General features: G+C 44.4%; 1 protein-coding gene across 1 annotated transcript in view; it reads right to left on the reverse strand.

Moving 5' to 3' along the window:
- Nucleotides 1-10,087: 10,087 nt before the first annotated feature.
- RPGRIP1L (RPGRIP1 like) overlaps nucleotides 10,088-19,398 on the reverse strand; it is a 77,936-nt gene continuing 68,625 nt past the window's right edge. Inside the window, exons 24-26 of the mRNA XM_054570343.1 lie at nucleotides 16,241-16,325; nucleotides 12,771-12,904; nucleotides 10,088-10,326 (exon numbers count right to left, since the gene is read on the reverse strand). Coding sequence (XP_054426318.1) covers nucleotides 10,214-10,326; nucleotides 12,771-12,904; nucleotides 16,241-16,325 — 332 coding nt within the window. The 3' untranslated portion in view covers nucleotides 10,088-10,213. The remainder of the gene's footprint in view (nucleotides 10,327-12,770; nucleotides 12,905-16,240; nucleotides 16,326-19,398) is intronic.

Consider the following 19,398-nt stretch of genomic DNA (forward strand, 5'->3'; position numbering starts at 1 on the left):
GAGGGGCGGAGCCTTAGGTATTTGCCAGGGCGGGGCAGCCCTCGTCGCTGAGTTGTGACGCTATGTGTGGGGGAGGGAACAAAATCCCTTGCTCGGCTCTTGCTGGCTTTCACTTTCCCTGCTACCCACAAGCAAATTGGGCTTTTCTGGTGCTGATTCCCAGGTGGGTGGGTGTGTGTACGTTCTAGGACCCTGTGGGTTTCTCCAATGGACTCTCCTGGGAGGCTGGGAGTCTCTCCTGCCGCAGCAACCCCCACCAGGTTTTTACCTCCAGGGGTTTTGAGGCTTTTTCTCGCACTGGAACCGTGGGTTGCGAGGTTTGTCTCACTCCCCAGCTGTTCCTCCGGTTTACCCTCACGCAAATGTGGGACTGCCCGGTCCACCAGCTGTGGCCTTGCACGCCTTGCCCGCCTGGTCCGCCAGCTGCCACCTTGCCGCATCCTTTCAGCCCTGGCTGCCTGTCTCTGCCCCTCGTACTGGTCTGGGTGAGTGTTTCTTCTTGAGTTCCTTGGTTGTTGGACTTCCATACAGTTTGATTTTCTGGCAGTCCTTGTTATTTTTTGTTTTTAAATTTGTTGTAGTCCTTTTGGTTGTGCGAGGAGGCAAAGTGTATCTACGTATGCCTCCATCTTGGCCAGAAGTCCTCAAAGATTCTGATAAGAGTTTTCATAATCATTATTTTTAAAAAGGATTATTCAATTTCAATCTTTTATCTCCCTTTTGACTAAAGAATTGTTTAATAATTTTTAAATTTCCAGATGGAAAAGACCTCATGCCTTTAGATTTTTATTTATTTTCCGTCTTACTGCATTGTAATAAGACAATGTTGTTGGTTTGCATTATTTTTACTTAAAAGAACTTATTGAAGTTTTCTTGGTGACCTCACATATGGTCAACTTTCATGAATGTTCCATGTGTATTTGAAAAGAGGAAATACTCTCTTTGATAAGGGTGAAGAGTTCAATATGTATTCATAAGACCTACTTTGGGATTATATTGTTTAGGATATATACATAAATATTTTCATCTTCTCAGATATCAAATTCTCAATCCCTGCTTTTTTAATGTGCAGTTGCCAGGTGTAGTTTTGCCGAGCCTTTAATTTTATTGAAGTTTGTTTTAGGAGTGTCTCTTACAATACAGAGTTGAATTTTGCCTTGTAAAAAAATCTGAAAATATTTTTTTCATAAGTTAGTAAGACCATTTACATTTATTGTTACAACTTAAATACTTGGTCTTAGCTCTGCTCTATTGCTTTATATTATCTTTACCATGCATATTTACCATGTGTTTTTCATTCCCTGGTCTGTTTGCCTTGCTTTTTACTTTTAAAAATGTTGGTGATTAGAATGATTTGTGTTTTTGTTTTAGTAATTATCTTTCCACTATCTTTATATGGGTGTCTACGTTTACTTAGGCTCCTGCTATCTGGTTTGTCTGCTATTTAAATGACATCTTTGTCACCTATAATCTGTGTAAAACCCATAAATTTTTTCTACTTTCCCACTTCCTTTTCCCCTTTCCTCTAATTAAAAAATTGCACAATTTCTACTTTGTCAGAGCACATAAGAACTGCGTACAATTCTTCCACCCTGTTCTGGTTTTGGTTTGTCCAAGATCTATAGTAGCACAGAGTCAGTGCTCACCACCAGCTCTTCCAACAGTTTCCTCATTCATCTCTTTGTTGGAAGAAGGTGGCCTTCGAGAAGATCCCTCAGGAAAGACTCATAGTACAATATTCCCTGAATTCTTGCATGTCTAAAATTGTTTTTCTATAAACAAGTACATGGAAAGATGCTCAACATCATTAGTCACTAGAGAAATACAAATCAAAACCATAACGAGATACCAGTTCACACTCAAGAATGGCTGTTAAAAATTAAAAAAAGGAAAATAACAAATGTTCCAACTATGTAGGAAAATTGGAACCCTTGTACATTGCTGGTGGGGATATAAAATGGTTCAGTTGTTGTGGAAAAAGAGTTTGGCAGCTCCTCAAAAAGTTAAACATAGAATTGCCACATGACCCAGCAATTCTACTTCTAGAGGTAAAGCCAGAAGACTTGAAAACAGGTACTCAAACAAATCCTTGCACCAAAATGTTCCTCACAGCACTGTTCACAATAGCCAAAAAGCAGAAACAACCTGAATGGCCATCAGAGGATGAGTGGATAAACAAATTATAGTTATTCATACAATGGAATATTATTTAGCCATACAAAGAAATAACGATACATGGTATAACACAGATGGACCTCAGAAATGCTATGCTGAGTAAAAGGAGCCAGACATGAAACCCGCAAGTTGTATAGTTCTATTTATATAACACATCCAGAGTAGGTGAATCAAAAAAGTGTTTTTCTATAGCTGCTCTTGAGAAATCTAACGCCAACCAGATTTTCTTTGTAAATGAGTTTCCCCCGCCCTCTGGCCTGGAGGACCTGAGGATTATTTTTTAAACTTTAATATCTAGTTGTTTTATTAGAAGATGCTTAAAAAGTTCACCATTTTAAAACAATTTTCCTTCCTGGGGGCCCTTTCAAGATATAGATTCACGCCTCCTTTTACTTCAGAAAAGCTTTTTTGAATCATTGTTTTATATATTAGTTCTATTTAATTGTTTTTTTCTCTTCAGCATCTCTACACTTAGTTTGCCTGTTATAGCTACCGATTCTTTCTCCCTCTCCCTTTAATTTTATTTTCTCACCGATTCTTTCTACCTCTCCCTTTAATTTTATTTTCTTGGCTCCTTTCATTTTATCCACTACCTTCCTTAGTCTACTCTCACTAATATTTATTTTCTCTTAGGTACTTACAATTTAGCTATTTCAAGATTTTTTTTTTCTTTTTCAATTCTTTCCTGATATCACCTCCCATCTTGTAAGTTCCAGTTAGTCAATTTCTATTTTGAGTTTTAAATTTCTGATTTGTGCCCCCATCTACAATTGCTTATTTAATTATAGTTAATCCATGTTGGAATATTGTATTCCATTTTCTTTTGTATCAGAGCTGGTTTTATTTTCTGGAGTTTTTCATCGACTGAAAACTTATTGCACTTTTATAAAATTAAAGTACATCATACATTCAGAAAAGTAAACAGCAGATAACCAAACGCTTCGCTTTCCCTCACCATCTTAGAATGCCATCATTACGGCTGTCACATGCCAGGCACCGTCTACAAGACCACTTACCATAAATAGTGTCATCCTTTTTGCCATCTCATTAGCAAGTGACCTCGTTTCGAGTCCCATCCTGATGTTCTGTTTGCTAGGGCCATTGCCGGAGTCTACTCTGCCTCAGCTCCCCAGGGCTTGGCCGGCCTGAAGCAAGGGCTTGCATGCAGGCACTCTATCTGGGAAGCGATCCCAGAGGGAGGCGGGAGGGCTGGGAGAAATCAGACCCAAGAGGAGGAAAGCCAGGACAAAGCTGTGCGAGCAGGCTGGTCTCTGAGCGCTGCGGCTTCTCCTGCGGCAGCCGCGGGGACTGGGCCTCTGGCTCGTCAGCAGAGGAGAGGAGAAGTATTTATCCACTGGCACCTGGCTCCCAGGGGTCAAGAGTTTCCCTGGGGTGTCCACGTCCATGTTTGTGAATAAAAAATAAAGAGGCAGGGTACAGCTGGGGCCCAAGGAGTGTTTCCTACTAGTTTCTAATGGTTTCAACTGTTTCAGTTAAGAAGTCAGGTCTCTGCTTTGTCTTTTGCTTCTGACTGCTTTTACGATTTTCTCTTTGACTTTGGATTTCAGTTGTTCTCGGATGTACCTGAAGTAATTTTCTCTGTTTATCCACCATGGGGACACTGGACTGTCATTCTCGTATCTATGCCTTATGTGTATTCTGGAAAATTTTTAGCCATTCTCTCTTGGAATGCTGATTCTAATTCTTTTTTCCTCTCCTTCAGTTATATGTGTAACTTTCCACACAATCCAAATCTTTTCATTCCCCTTGCTTTTTAAAATACTAATTTTCACTTTCTTTCCATGCATCAGTATATATATTTAAGCTTCCTCTTAAATTTTGTCTGATTTGCTGCTAGGCTCATTTAGTGAATCTTATTTCAGTTATACAATTTCCACTTGGTTCTTTTTAAATGATGTCCAATTCTATGTCCAATTTCTTAAGATTGCCGTCTAACTATGAATATACTAAGTAATTTTTTTTGACGTTCACAGATGACGACTCCATTATCTGAATTACTTATGTTTCCCATGTCTTCTGCCTTAGTCTTCAGTCATGTGGTCTTGTCTCTGTATGGGCCTAGTTAATTTCATATGTGTACCAAGCACTGCATATTTTTAAAAAAATAGAAACCATTTAAAGGGGGAGTAAGTTGAACCTGGAGGATTTACTGGGGCACCTAAGTCTTTGGTGGACCCTACATTGCCCACCACGTCTTCAAAGCCCCACGTCTGGCGAAAGCTCTGTTCAGCTTCTGAGCCTCTTACCCCTGCCTTCCGGTTGGCAGATGCCTCTGTCCTGCCGGGCTCACCCTCAGGGCTGCCTGCTGTCCCCAGATTGTACTTACATAGTGTGTGTGTGTATATACACACACACACTAATCTTTTCTAGTTGTTCTGAACAAAAAGGGTGGTCCAAACCATCAAATTCACCGCTGTTAAAGTAGAACGCGATTCTTTTTGATTTCTTATGGAATACGGATGCAGGATTCTCTCTCTCTTTAAATTAAAACTTGTTTGGAATTCTTCTGCACTAGCCAGGGCAGATGATCAGTCTCAGGGGCAGGGGTGGGGCCGGGGTGGCTCACAAGGTTTCTTAGCTCGAGTGTCCTCTTCTGTTGCTGCAGTGAAGTGCAGTTTTCTTTCATAAGTGACCAATTTTTGCTGCCCTTGATGCCATTTAATCCATCTATCCTGCTTCTCTGGGGCCCATGGTTTCAGCTGGTTTCCTCTTTCTCATAATTCTATGTCTCCAAAGGGCACCTGACGCTCACAAAAGGCAGGTGTCTCTCCACGGCTGCCACCTCCGGCCCTGCACGCCCTCTGAGACCCTTCCTTTCACTTTCCCGCAGCCAGTGTTCTGACCCACCAGGCCCCACGCCTGCTCTGAGGAGCGCCCGGGCAGGGTGGAGCGCCCCTCCCGGGGGTCTGGCTTCTGCCGCCATGACAACCCTGCCTCATGCTCCCCTCTCATGCCAGCTCTTGCCTTCCTCCACGTTGGTGGGAGCCTCTGAACTGAGGTGTTGCCCCCACTTACACAGAAAGCGGGGGTGTTCACCCCGCGGCCCAGGGTGGCTGTGAATGCAGCCCTGCACAGTGTTGTAAGTTACTTAAACCCTTATGAGATTTTTTTTTTTTTTTGTGATCATGTGTCTCAATGTATTTAATGTGTGGCCAAGACAACTTTTCTTCTTCCAGGGTGGTGCAGAGAAGCCAGAAGGATGGACACCCCTGAAAGTCCGTAGAGTTTTTTCTCCTAGTTATTTTGTAAAAATGGGTTAGTTCTTGTCCTATTAGAACCTAGAACAATAATCACACATATTTTAACTTTTAGTTTACATACTCAATCCATCTCTCTCTCATTTTACAGCTTGTTTTCCTCCCCTGTTTAGAAAAGTCTCTCAATCTCTATGCCGTATGTAGTCTCTTAAGTGTTCTTTGAAAATTTCTCTTATTTTCCCTGTTGTTCATGATGACATCTGCAATTACGGCAAAAACATTTACACCAAATAAAACTTGATTTTAATAACACATTTCCTTAAATTAAAGTCATTGTGCTTCAGTTCCTTACCAGTGACTCCTGAGAACTTTCTGAGTTACAGCCCCTGTTACTTCACTGTGGAAAAAAAGTACAAGAAGCAGAGATACAAGAATTAGCTTGGTGTTCCCTTAGTTTCATAACGGCTAAGACTGACCGTGCCATGCTACCTGAAGGCAAGCCTTTTTATTTTTATTTTTAGAGAGGGGGGGAGGGAAGGAGAGAGGGAAACATGGACCAGTTGCCTCTCGCACGCACCCCAGCCAGGGACTGAACATGCAACCCAGGGTTGTGCCCTGACCGGGGGTCAAACTGGTGACTTTTCGCTCTGCGGGACAACACCCAACTGACTGAACTACACCGGTCAGGGCAAATTAAGATAGGTCCGAACACAAGGAGCATTTTGGGAAGGCCCCCGGAGCGGCCGCAGGGGCTGGCATCTCAAGTGGCGGTAGCCCCCCAGGAAGAGCCGGGGGTGCTTTCGCTAACTAAAAATGAGTAAGGGGAGGAGGTATTCAGCAGAATGTAGGTGTGAACAGAAGAGATGACAGAAAATTAAAGATCAAGATGGTACATTCAATTCAATAAGAAAACTAATGGTGTTTAGTGAAGAGAGAGACAAGAAAGGTGAATCTCAGTCGAGGGTGAGAAGGGGCAAAGGGCTGAAGAAAAAGCCGGAAGGCGTCCCTGTTCTGAGAGAACCAGATATTCCTAAAGAAAAACTGCAGAGGAAACAGTGTTTAATACCTTAGTCACTGCCACACGGGAAATGAAAAGGACAAGGACAAAGGTGTGACACCACCAGGAACTCTGGCTCGATTTTCGGGGGGGCGGGGCGGGGGGAGGTGAGACTGTGAGATGCAGTCCCCCGGTGGCACTTTGAAATGGAAGCGGAAATGCTATCTTGTAAGATAAAAGGGATCGGGATGAGGTGTTTTCTAATTCCATACACTCCGCTTTTAAAACACTTGTTCCTATAGCTTTGATGTGCTTAAGCTTTCCGGTTGACCCGGAGGTGGTTTTTGTGCTCAGCAAAGGGGAGGCAAGGCTGCCTTCGCTACCTCGCGTGGCCCTCATTAGGCGCCTTTCCCCATCGGCAGGAATGGGGCTTTGCTTGCCTTTGAGGGGGCAGGCAGAGGCCTTCGGGCACACGTGACTTACTGAACCGCACTCTTGGCGTTGGGGATGAATTATCACCCTGATAATTGTCAATCACTTGGTCATTTCACATCCCCCAAAGCGCTCCCTTGGTCATTTTATGCTACACAAAGATGACATTTTATTGCCACATTTGTTCACAGGCATGATTCGCATTTTGCTATCTAGTGCATAAGGAAATCATTCTAAATTCAGCAATACTGCCAGTTTGACTAAAAAAAGTTACTTTCCGTTTCCACAAAAATGTTAATCAGATTCTTGTTAGGACATGTGTAAGAAGTGGTTTCCATTGTCACAGCTCTTGATGCCCGATTACTAAAATAATTTATGTTTTGTCGTGGGAACACGGTGCACGCAGAACCCCCGCATCACATGACCACTTCCAGCCCGCGCTTCTTCATAACACATAGGAATTATTTGTATTTTGTGGTAACAAATGAATGGCAGGAACAGCAGGATTTCAATACGGCTGTTCTTTATTTGATTACATATATTCTCTATTTATTCTTTAAAAAAACTAATTTAAGTTAAATGGCAATAAACCATGATAATTTAGAAAACATGTTGAAACTGAGAGTGAAGAGAAATGTTCTCTACGTAAACCACACTGTAAACCATAAAACTTATTTTTGTCAACTGCTTCTCATGACAGTGGCTGGGAATCTGACATTTCTACTACAGTAGGCAAAAAACCATGTAAAATACACTTTCCCACATACCACATCACATCTCTATTTATATTTCCACACTGAAAGCATCACAGCCCCGAAGTGCTGAGTGCAGTGTGCACGTTCACACCAACAGCTGGAGGTCACACAAGCGTCACCTTAAACTGGGGCATCTGCGTGGCAAGTCCCCTGCTGGCACCCTCCTGCCCCTAAGCCCTATGGAATGGGTCAGGCTACGCTCACCGAGAGGGGACTGTTGCCCTGGAATCCAGAAAGTGGTGAATTTTTCAACGTGCTCTGGTCAACACAAAAGAAAGAACCGTCCTTGGACACATCAGGAAACATCAGGAACTGGAGCGTCCACAGGAGAGCACCCCAGGCCACGCGCCCACTCCGAGCGTGTCAGCAGAGATTTGGCCACTTACGGAAATGAGGTTTGCGAGCATTTCTGTAGTTGGAGGGAATTTTAAAACTAGAAAAGCCGTCTCTAATGACCCATCAGGGCAAACACGAAGGTGACAGAAACATGGCTATTTCTCTAATCCTATCAGAGGTATGCATTCCACACTGTTGACTTGATCTTAGGAGTATTCTAATAAAACCCCTCTCCACTTACAGATAAGGAGTCAGCGCAATCCGGTTCCCCCCCCCGCCCCCCCGCCCCTACAGAAAGGGTATTTAGTTTGGGATGTAATGTTTTAAAACAATAATACAAACCTCCTGGGAGAATACCACAATAAATGTCTCAAAAACCACTCAGTTAATCCCAGGGTACAATCCGGCTGTTTCGAATTACTGCAGGGAGTCTCACGGGCCTTAATGACACTGTAACTGCATGAAAGCCAAAGAAAGCTGGACGGGGAGGCCAAAAGGATGAGCTCAGAGCCAGCTGAAGTGACAACAAACATGTGGCTGTTTACTAGGATTGGAGAGACTTAGGCCGCAGATGTTTGTGGTCTCTAGAAGGTTCCAGAGGAATGAGTTATTATGGAGATTTGCAGAGTTTGATGAGAGCATGAGTCTCCTTGGAGATGGCGGTCCCCACACAGGGAGGCCCGGTGGTAGGAACAGGATTTATAGATTTCTGTGGTCAGATCGTACTCTACTGGTCCCACAATGTACATCAACAAATTAATATTGTACGGATGTCATTTCAAAGCCTCCTAAAGACGAGAGTCATTATTGAAGCCATTAGAGCACAGATGGTTCAAACTATATGCAGATATTCATACTTGCATTTTTGCATTATAGCTGCTTTTTTTTCTCTGTTGAACTGTAATAAATTGTCTCATAATCTATTCCATCTTCTTGCCATTAGCGGGCTTTGAATGTTCACAAATAGGAGCAAAGAACTCATTTTCCAGAGCTTTAATCACACAAAGAGGGAATGCCTAATTCTCTAAATGAAATGGTCTGTGATCACTGAAGCAGAGATTTAATATATCACGGCAAATTAGGTAGATTTTAATAAATTACTTATCTCCCTGAATACTTTACATATGCTTAAGAAGGAGCATAGCCTGTTTGCAAACAGTGAAAACCCGCAGCCTATAAAAATCCTTTGAAGAAAATGACAAATAAAAAAGTAAATTAAAAAATGAAATGCATTATATCCTAGACCTCTAGAGACAATTCCTTTGCAGCATTGATTCACAGCTCCATTAAAAATATCAATTAAATCCTTCAGTGAGATTGGGTAAAAGCTAGAAAATTAACTTTCTGAGCGGCTTTTTGAGGATCTGGTTATCCAGATACACCCCAGCATTGTACGAGCTTGATGTAAATTTAAAAAATGATAAAAAGATACTCCTTTCAGGTCTAACTAAGCATATCATCTTGAGCCATGCTTTTAATAAGTTCTTTCTATGTCAAAAGCTAAGTTCTTGAAGTATAAATTCCATATATATATTTGTATCTATCTTTTCTTTATACACTACACACACATTCCTGGATCCCAATATCAGTATCATCAACACAAATCCATGAAAATAATACAAGTAGGAAGAACTGTAATTTTTAGGAAAGAAAAACAGAAAACTTGCAGTAATTTAGTAAGCTGGTGCCAAATCTCGTTTTTTATATTTAATTGATAGCAACTGCATGCATCAAAGAAAATGCACACTGAGCTGTAATGTGCATAAAATGGATATTAGCATTTTAAAGAGGAGGATTAACACATTAATCCAAGCAATTTTCATATATTGCTTCTAATAAAATCTTCACAGTATAACACTCTTAATGAGGCTAATCATAGGCGTTCCACTTAGTGGGACGATTAGGGATAACATGGAAGTATTTCTTTTTCATAGGTTTTCTAAGATGTATGCTTTTTGCTTATTAAAAATAAAAATGGGACTTGCATTTCAGTTCTTCCTAAGAAACTGTTGAAAATGCAAGTAGACCTTCTTATGCCATTGTGCAGGTATAAATTATCGCGCAGGTGTTCCCACTGTGGCGTCTGAAATCCTGAGGGGTGGCAGGCACGGGAAGGCAGGAATAGGAAAATAACCAATGAAAGAGGATATAAAACTCCCAACACTTCAAACCCAGCTGCCCCCCGCCCAGCTCCCCATGAACTACAGGTCACATACACCAGAGCAACCACACGCGTCTCCTCTAAGGGCTTTCACGGGGGCATTTACTCGGGAGCAGGGGGCGCTCTGGAGCAGCCTCCGTCAAGCCTCCAAGTCGTCTCTGTACTGCTCGTAGACAGACCGGAGGGCCTGCAGCGCTTCGACTGTTACGCGGAGCTGGCCTATCCTTCCACCACCCGCGCGGGCGTCCAACACTAGGGAGAAAAAGAGCAGAAAAATGTTACTGTCATTCAACAGATTTTTATTCAGGTAGGGTGGCTGAAGCAGTAGTTAAAAAGATGACAGTACTTCTATAAAAGTTCGAAGTTCACTGGCACCTCAGAAATCTAAAAATTAAAGTGGCCGTGTGTGTGCAGACATACATTTTAGATGTGTTGTGTGTATGCGCACATTTTGCTCAAGGAGCTAAAGCTAATGAGCTAATAATCATGACGTTTACCTAGTGGAAAGGGTACCTGTTCCAACACTGAGCTCAAATTTCTAAGCTAGTGAGAAGTAAGTCTAAAAGGGATCAAGATACAACAAAGAAGAATTTGTCCTAACTATTGTCAAGAACTTACATGATCCTAATTTGGGTTGGCTATTTCTTTCCAAGGAGAACATTCTATTTATACTAGGTTTAATGTGAAAGTAGAAAAAGTGAGAATGGCAGACTCAGGAATAGTAAGGCCTACGGGCTGGCTTTGAGGGTCCATGGTGGTCGCTGTGGGAAAACAGGAGACGCTGACTGTACAGGGGCTTCCCGGGAGAACCTGCCGCTTTCGGCGGCCCACGGCGGGCCAGGCGGGATGCTGGTCAGGGCCTACGACCCGCCCCTCTGTGCACACTGATACTTACTAGTGTGACTCGAGGCCAGAATCCTGGACTTCGTGAGTTTGATAGCACTTTTGAGTCTACGTAGTTTCCTGTGGTTTTACTTGAACTTTACAATGTGTGTATGCACGCACGCACGCACGCATGCACGGGCTTCATTCTGAGATAGAATCTGTAGGAGAACCTCCAAACAGAGCCTGGAATACAAAGACTGAGGTGGGCAATGAAGAGGCAGGGATGCTGCAGGGCGCCAGGGGCCCCGCGCACTCCCCGGGGAGCTCGCCTCTGTGGGACTGCTCCCTGCTCTGCCAGGCGTGGAACCAAGCATTACAGTCCCCAACAGACTAGTGCTTAATTGTCTGCCTTTTCCAAAACACGGCGGCAGCAGCTGCCTACGTCAGACCTGTGTGGTCACGTGCAGTCTTGCACAATGAGAGCATGGGTTGCTAACCAGAACTGACTGGAAAAAAGATTAAGACTATGAAGCATATATAATTTTGATTACTTTTGTCAGACTCTCTTGCTCCTGGCTGTCTTTAATAGGGCGGTTTAGGTTAATATTTTAATTCTCTCACCTTTTTCTTCTGTGGCTGTCAAAGTTGTGACCAACTGTCTTGTAATTACATAGGTCTAGCTTATCAAAATTTCTCAGGACAGGTTTCTAACTTGGTTATTTGGTCTAATTTGGTTACTTACCTGACTTGATCATGACTTTTGAGCACTTTTTAAAAAATTATTTTTAACTTATTTTTTACAGAGAGGGGACAGGAGGAAGGGGGGGGGAGGGAGAGAAACATTGATGTGCCAAAGAAACATTTATCGGTTGCCTCTCATATGCCTACAACCGGGACCGGGACCTGGCCCTGGCCTGCAACCCAGGCATGTGCCCTGACTGGGAACCGAACCTGTGACCTTTCAGTTCCCAGGATGCTGCCCAGCCCACTGTGCCACATCAGCCAGGGCTTGACTTTTGAGCACTTGACACATATGCAGGACGAGCAGCTTGACATATAAACCATGGCTGGACTGTGTGCCTGGGACTTAGGTGCTTAATTAAATTCATTTAATGCACGGATGAATGAGTAAACTAACCATGTACATTCTTCCAGAGATGGCTCTGCTATCTTGGCAAATGAGACTAGGATTCAGCCTCATTTGTCCATATATTGTGCATGGGCCAGGCCACCCCCGATAATGATTTTTGAAAGCCTGATTCCTAAAGAGCAGTTTCTTTAGCACGTTCCAAACATGTCCTACAAGGAGTGAGGGCGTAAGTTAAGCCTCGCTGGGCCCCACACCTGGTGAAATCCGGCAGTGTGTACTGGGCCAGGAATCTCTGTCCTCTCTGAACCCTGGTGGGAAATAAGGGACCCAAACTACTCAGTGGGGTTTCCAGGGACTCTGTCACCCGGCTGCACCAATGAATTTAAGGGAAGCCTCGCAAAGGACACTGAAACGCTCCCTCAGAGGCGCGTTCCTTAGCCGAAAGAAGGCTCGACAGCGAGAGGCTTCCGTACACAGCACGAGAAACACCCAGTGGCCGAGTCTGTCACACCTCCCCCCAGTACACACAAAATCAATCATTCCTTGTGAAACACAACTAATTATTTTAAAATTTCCGTTGATTCAAAGGCAGGCAGAGGGGAAGAATGGGGAGGGATGTAGGGAGAGACTTCCAGCTTCAACAAAATGTCAGCTTGAGTTGCAAAGAATTCAACTCATGTGTGACTCACTGTCCTCGCAGCCCGTGAAAGGAGGTTTTAATCAAGAGTCTGGATTTCAGCGACTGCTGCTTGTATGAACGGAGCAAGGCTCTGACCCATACCATCGATGTCTTGCTCGACGACATCTCTCCCTCCCTCGAACACCTCAGCGAGGTCGACATCCGCAAGGCCCACGTCCTCACACTCCAGATCCTGCTCGTCCTCCGGCGGGTCGCTGACCACGGTGAAGCGGATGCTGGGGAGGAAAGAGATGGAGAAAACTGCCGGGAAGCAGAACTCCCCAATGGGCCTCTATCACTGCAGGTGAAATCTTGAAATTCCCCATTATGCCAATAAAAAGAAAATGATATTAGGCTAGGCAAGTTATTATACGAACTACTAGATTATAGCACACCAGGCCTGCAAATGAACGGTAATCTACTTTTCTGAGCCCCGATGAACAGGCAACTCTAGAATCTGAAGAAGTTACGAGGTGGAGAAGCAGCAGATGCTCATGCTGTTACACACCATCTGCTCATACTTTGATACATCTACTTTTAAGGCTAACAGGATCCAGTGAATAAAGACCATGGAGTTAGGGCAGTGTTTTCAATAAAAATTCAGTATTTTCTATAGAAAGGCACACCTTTGGAGTTGCTGAGAAGCAATTTCATCAGCCGCGTGTGTTCTATAAAACAGAGAGATCATGCTCCCTGAATCATGTTAGATAAATGTTGCAGCTCTGCCCAGCAGAAATATCAAATATTTGTTTTACTTCAGCAATCTCGTAACTTACAATCACAGCGTCCAAGTTTTATTTTACTTTTAAGCACATAATTGTAGGGCTCCAATGGAACTGATTTGAATCAGTGACATATGTTGAGGCCAAACGCACTTGGACGAGCCACATGACGGGAATTTAGAGTGAAGCTCTCTTTTGATATGTCTTGGCCCTGTAGCGTAAACCACGGGTGCTTGTAAACTACAATTTTAACCATTTTCAAAACGTATCCATCCCAAATCAGAAGTGAAAAAAGAAGCTTGTTTCTTAGATAACGTTCTCGGATAAAAATCCCAGTCTCTGAGAAACTGGGCCTTGAAAAATATGCATAAATCATATGCTTTCCGAACACACAGGTAAACACAATAGTTTAAACTAAGTTGCTGAAAATAAGTGTTCAACATTTCACTGTTACTAAGTCCATGTCAGGAAACAAAAATCCTTTACACTGAAGCCAAAGGTAATAGCTATTCACACAATAGTTGTAAAGAATGCAGAGTGGGGAAGGTAAAAATACGACACATAAAATACTACGACTTCAAATAAATATTTTTTAAAGTCTCATTTCAATGTGCCACCTCCCTTTTAAAGTGACAATTGTATATCTCCAAGTGTAGCATGGGACAGGAAGTGACGGTGCTATGCAGAATGCTTTACGCAGTGTATACCATTTTACACACATCATGGAAGGTGGGCCCGACTTCTCCAAGCGCGGCCCAGGAGGAGCACGCCGATGTCCCCGAGGGCTGCTGCTGGAGGACATCCATGCTTCTCAGCCAGGAAGTGCTTTACCTACTGTGACCTCTGAGTGTTCCCCTGGAACAACAACTGTCTTCTGGTTGTGGAAAAATGTAAATGTAAACCCCCTGTTTTTTCCCTCAGAAAATAACGCTGCCGAGGGGGGGAAGGGGGACAGGGCTGTCTCCCCGGTGGCAGCCCCAGGAGCGCAGGGCCAGGTGAGGCGTCCGCAGCCCGGAAGGTTGCGGGGCGCGCTGTCCCTCGCTCGGCTCCCCAGGCTGAGCGGCCTGCGCCTCCCTGCAGGCCGTCAGGGGTCTGCAGAAGAACAGTTACGGTGGAGAGGGGGCCTCTCCAGTTACCGTGGACTCTTTGTTGGTTTGTTCTGGAAAATGGTTTTCATTAAAATATGCTATTTATGGTGACATTAATGAGTTTATTTTTAATATTAAAAGACCCTCCATTTGAATTTGTAAGAGGATTAATACTGATAAAACCAACATAGACAAAAGCTCGTTTGGGCCCCCAGCGGTTCGGAACGGTGCAGAGGGATTTGGGTGCTGTGGACTTGTTTAGTTTTAAAACTATGTTGGTGCAAATATGCAGATCTTCTCATGAAAGGCAGGTTTAAAATTAAAGCTGAAGTTGTGCTTTTAAAAATAAACCCTTTTGAGGAGACAACATTTTCAGCCCTAACAAGAAGTGCTACTTACAGTATGCACCAACCTTCCAGAAACAAAGCGAACACAGAAGTGGGCGAATACGACTGGGCAGATCAGCTGGTCCCGCCCAGGGCTCGTCCACGGGGACGGAGCTCAATCCTGGGCAGAGACAGCCCAGCATGTGGACCGCAGGGAAGCAGACGACAGGGCCCGCTGTGCTGTGTGGTCCTTCGTGACCCGGGAGAACCCCGGGGGTCTGGTGGTATTTGAAGGGGCCTTGAAAGAAGTCAATGCCCACAAAGCAAGTAAGTGAACTTGAGTGATTCTCTACCATCCTGTGACACACAGAACTTGGCCAGGTACCAGGGTGTTAGCACAGATGATACACACATTTCAAGGCGTTAATGAAAAACTACTCTCAGAGCCAAGAGCTAAGCATTCCAGGCTCCTTTCTTGAAACGGAGGATAAAATGTCAGTGTGGGAGCTCTCTGAAAAATAGGTTTTTAATACTCACTCCATGACCTCTGGGATAGAAGGAACTTGCGCGCCTCTCTGTTTCTGAGGCAGTGTGAGGCAGTGTGAGGCTGAGCCATCTTTCTCCCATCAGGTAAGAAGAGATCAAGGGTCCCTCAGGCCTGCCAGGGGAGCCAGCTCAGGGGTTCATGGGCGTTTCCGAGATACTCCTCAAACTGCGTGGATGGGAGCCCACACAAAAGGGTAAACTTACCAAGGTCAGGTCTTTTCCTTCCTGAAAAGTGTATAATTTCCCTACTGAACCAGAATTGCAAAGTGTCCTGTTCAAATTCGCCTCTCCCACAATGCATTGGAAAAAAAAATCAAATGGTGAATTATTATACGGTGAGAGTAAAGTAAAAATTAGTCCGAAAGGCTGGTGAGCTCTTCAAATAATAGTATTAATATTACTACTACTTACACGGATTGCAACTAACACTTATTGTGTCCTAACTTCCTGTCCAGTGCTAGTGTCCTCACCGTCTGCGTACTATCTTTAGTCTCTACCACAGCCCCCGGCGGCGGCATTATTACCTACGTTTCACAGACGAGGAAAATGGGGCCTGGCGACTTGTCCGAGGTCAGCCAGCCAGGAGGTGATGGAGCAGGGATTTACACTCAGGCCATTTGGCCCCAGAGGGCGCCCTCCCTGCAAGCACAGAGGGGCACCTGAACGACAATGGGACGCTTTGCATGCACTGTACAGTCTTTTGGTTTTCAAAGCACCATAGGATCCGCACGGATACACTGGATGGCAGGCGGGGCTCCTGTATTTCTAGGGGGGAGGGACCCCGGCAGATCACCTGCTCTGATTCCTCGCCCTGTGCTTTCTGCTCTGCACCTTGCTGCAGAGATTCACTCCCTGTAAACCATCAGATAATGCAGAAGGCTTAAAGGTACCTTCTATGAGGCATGTCTTGTTTTTGTAGTATAGCTTTTAAGACGTCTCTCTTCGCTTGGTTGTTTTCTTTATCCACGTAGATCACTGTACCAAAAAAAAAAAAAAAAAAAAGTCCACACAGGAAGTTGCTCGGGAATACACTGCATGAGTCCCATGCTCTATCTCTGTCAATAGCTGTTTTCAGAGAGGCAGGCACGGCACCGCACTCGCACACCTGGGAAAAGCCAGCCGCTCGGGAGGCCGGAATCCAACCCGAGCAGTCATGTGATGTGATGCCATGCCACTGGCAGGTTTACGTGCGCGCTGTCAGAAAGGATACAAGCAACATCTAAGAGTGCCGCGTCGCTGTCACTGCCTGTTAATGGCGCTGGCAGTCATGACAGTAAAAGCCGGAGGTCTTTATTGCTTTGTATTTGAGGGATTTACTGCATTTTCTTTTACCCACGAAGCGAGTGGTAATGATAACGTATGGCAGAGAGCTTGTCCTTCCTGACAGGCTCAGTAATTTAATCCTCCTTTCCTGCCACAACACGCAGTAAAAGGGGCCTGTGGAGTGCGGGGCGGAGGGAACCCACAGACTGACATTCGCTGGTGTAGGGGGGCGGGCCTGGGGAGAGCAACATGGCGGAAGGGAGAGAGTGGCTTTTCAGGGGGACAAGTGGGTCTTAAAAGGGCTTTTGAAAGCGCACGCTGGCTTGCGGGAGGACGCCAGAGCTGACTTAGCCGACCCAGGAGTCCCACCAGGAAGAAGCCCCTGAACACCTGAGGCTGTAAATAAATGCCTGCACTCGGGGAAGATGGCATCTCCGAGGGCGAACATGCCAATTTTCACCCGGATTATTTTTTTTCGGCCTGGCAGCCTTTTGGCTGTTGTCTTAGCTTCTGAAGACTTTTTTTTTTTCCCCCAGGTGTGACTTGGGAGGTAAAGGCTCCCCTGAGACCAGATCTCAACTTACAGATTATTCCTGATCAGAAGTACACAAAGAGTGACTGATACACTGACAACGCTAAAACCAGGCTCCACAGGGAACAAACATATTTCATACTGAGAATGTTTCCCTGGACAATTTTAGTTCAACCTCACACTATGATGCTATCAAATGATTTCATCGTTGGGCTCAGTTGAGCAAACATTGACTGAGAGCCGAAGATGTGCCGGCCCGAGTCAGGCACTTGAGGTGAGAGACGCAGGCATCTGTGCGGGGGAGTGTCGGTGACAACAGAGAAAAACAAAGGTCAAATGACTTTCAGCTCAGTGCTCTTTGCACCGTGCCATATTAGTAAGTGTGACCAATCACGTAGGCCACTGAAGAGTTACAGGAATACAGGGTTCAGAGTACTTTGTAAATATAGCATTTTACTTACTGCTAAAAAGCCATGCGAATAGACGAGTTCTAGCAACGCTGGGAGGTGAACCTCATTTTGGCCCCTAGTTAGAAAGTGGCAGAGCCAGACCCTGCATCCAGCCATGTCTGCCTCCAGAGCCCGCCTTCTTAACCTCCCCACTGTAACTCCTCCTCCTCCAGCCAAGGCCCCAACTCGCCTGCTGTCTAAGCTGCAACCAGGCGCTTATCACAGACTGGAGTGTGAGAGCGTTCGAGAGCCTTCCCTAACCGCACAAGGGATATTGTCTGCCTTTTACCTTTCATACAGGGAGAGGGCTAACCAACACCTGGTCCAGATGCCTTAAATAGCTCTCTCGGCTCAACACTTTAAACTTTTATTTATTTATTTTTAAAAATCAAGCTACTTAAGAATAAGCTTAGTTCTCCAAAGGTGTACCGAATGAGAACTCAGCTCTCCTCCTTGTACAAACAAGGCCTAGGCTGGGCATGTTAATCTAGCCCGGGATTCTTGGTCTTTAACGTGCATCAGAAAGCTCTGGAGGGCTTGCTAAAATTACTGAGTTCAGCCCCAGGTTCTGACTCAGCAGGTCTGGGGTAGGGCCTGAGAATTTGCATTTCTAACATCCTTCCAGGTGCTGTTGCTGGTCAGGATACCGCACGCTGAGGATTGCGGTTGAGCCTGGTGTTGCTTTGCCCAGTTTTGAATGGGATCAGGAACTAGTTGTCTACGGCCACGCCACCCTGAACGCGCCCAATCTCGTCTGATCTCAGAGCTAAGCAGGGTCGGGCCGGGTTAGTATTTGGATGGAAGGAACTAGTGGACGCTGGTATTGAACATGTGGGAAGCAGAAACGAGGTGGCCACTCCTAATTAGGTCACGGTCCTAAGGACACCCATTTTGTCTTCTGGAGCTAGATGGTTAAAAAGGTCTACAATTTCAGAAGTTCAAACACATCCTTTAAAGAGCAATTCTGGTGAATATGAGAAAAATCAGAACTCCCAAAAGGTTAGCTATTTACCTTTCATTTTCATCAGAAATCACATTTGCTTAGGACTTGCTAAGACTGGACACAAACTAACCGAAAGCATCTGTCTCAAAAAGATACAAACCAGCAGGCCGTGTATCAATACTTTGAGTTGACTCTGGATGGTCTACCATTAAAGACATATCCCTCACTTCTGCAGTCTGCAGAAACCCTTCTGTTCTCTCCCCATGTCATTTGGCAGAAGTAAGAAATGCAGAGGGTTTAATTATAAAGGGTTGATGATCTTAATCTCAGATAACTATTGTGTTAAAGTGTTGTCATTCCCTCCCCACAACAATCCTTTCTTTGCCAAGTTTATCCCCCCATGAGCAACAAAACCTGAAGTTCCGCATCCTTTTCATATTTTCAATTAAACTTTAACTGTCCCAAAAGATGGACTGTTCAATGCTCAGAAACTAAGGACCTCGATCTGTAAAAGTCTCATAAAAACTTTGGACGATTTCATTCATCTTTATTCTTCCCACTGCCAACTCCTTAGAAGCTTTATTCAGCCCAGACAACATTCTTCAGACCTACCATTAATCTTTTTTTCAAACTATTTCTTTTTTTTTTTTACTTTCTCAGCAAAATTTTCAAGCCCAATAAGATATGATTGTTTTGTTCTTGCTACCATTGCCTAGCAATGTTTTTTCAGTGTTAGTAGCCCAAAGAAGATAGATTTTTTGTGTGTGTAGCTGAAACTGGCATTCGCATCTCTTAATGAAGACTGAACTGGGTTATGAATAGTCCTGGGGATCGCTGGTCTCAACCTCTGATGTTAGGTAC

Source organism: Pteronotus mesoamericanus, unplaced genomic scaffold (genome assembly GCF_021234165.1).
Source record: "Pteronotus mesoamericanus isolate MK-2021 breed Mesoamerican mustached bat unplaced genomic scaffold, CSHL_Meso_final contig_202, whole genome shotgun sequence".
In the NCBI taxonomy this organism is placed as follows: domain Eukaryota; kingdom Metazoa; phylum Chordata; class Mammalia; order Chiroptera; family Mormoopidae; genus Pteronotus; species Pteronotus mesoamericanus.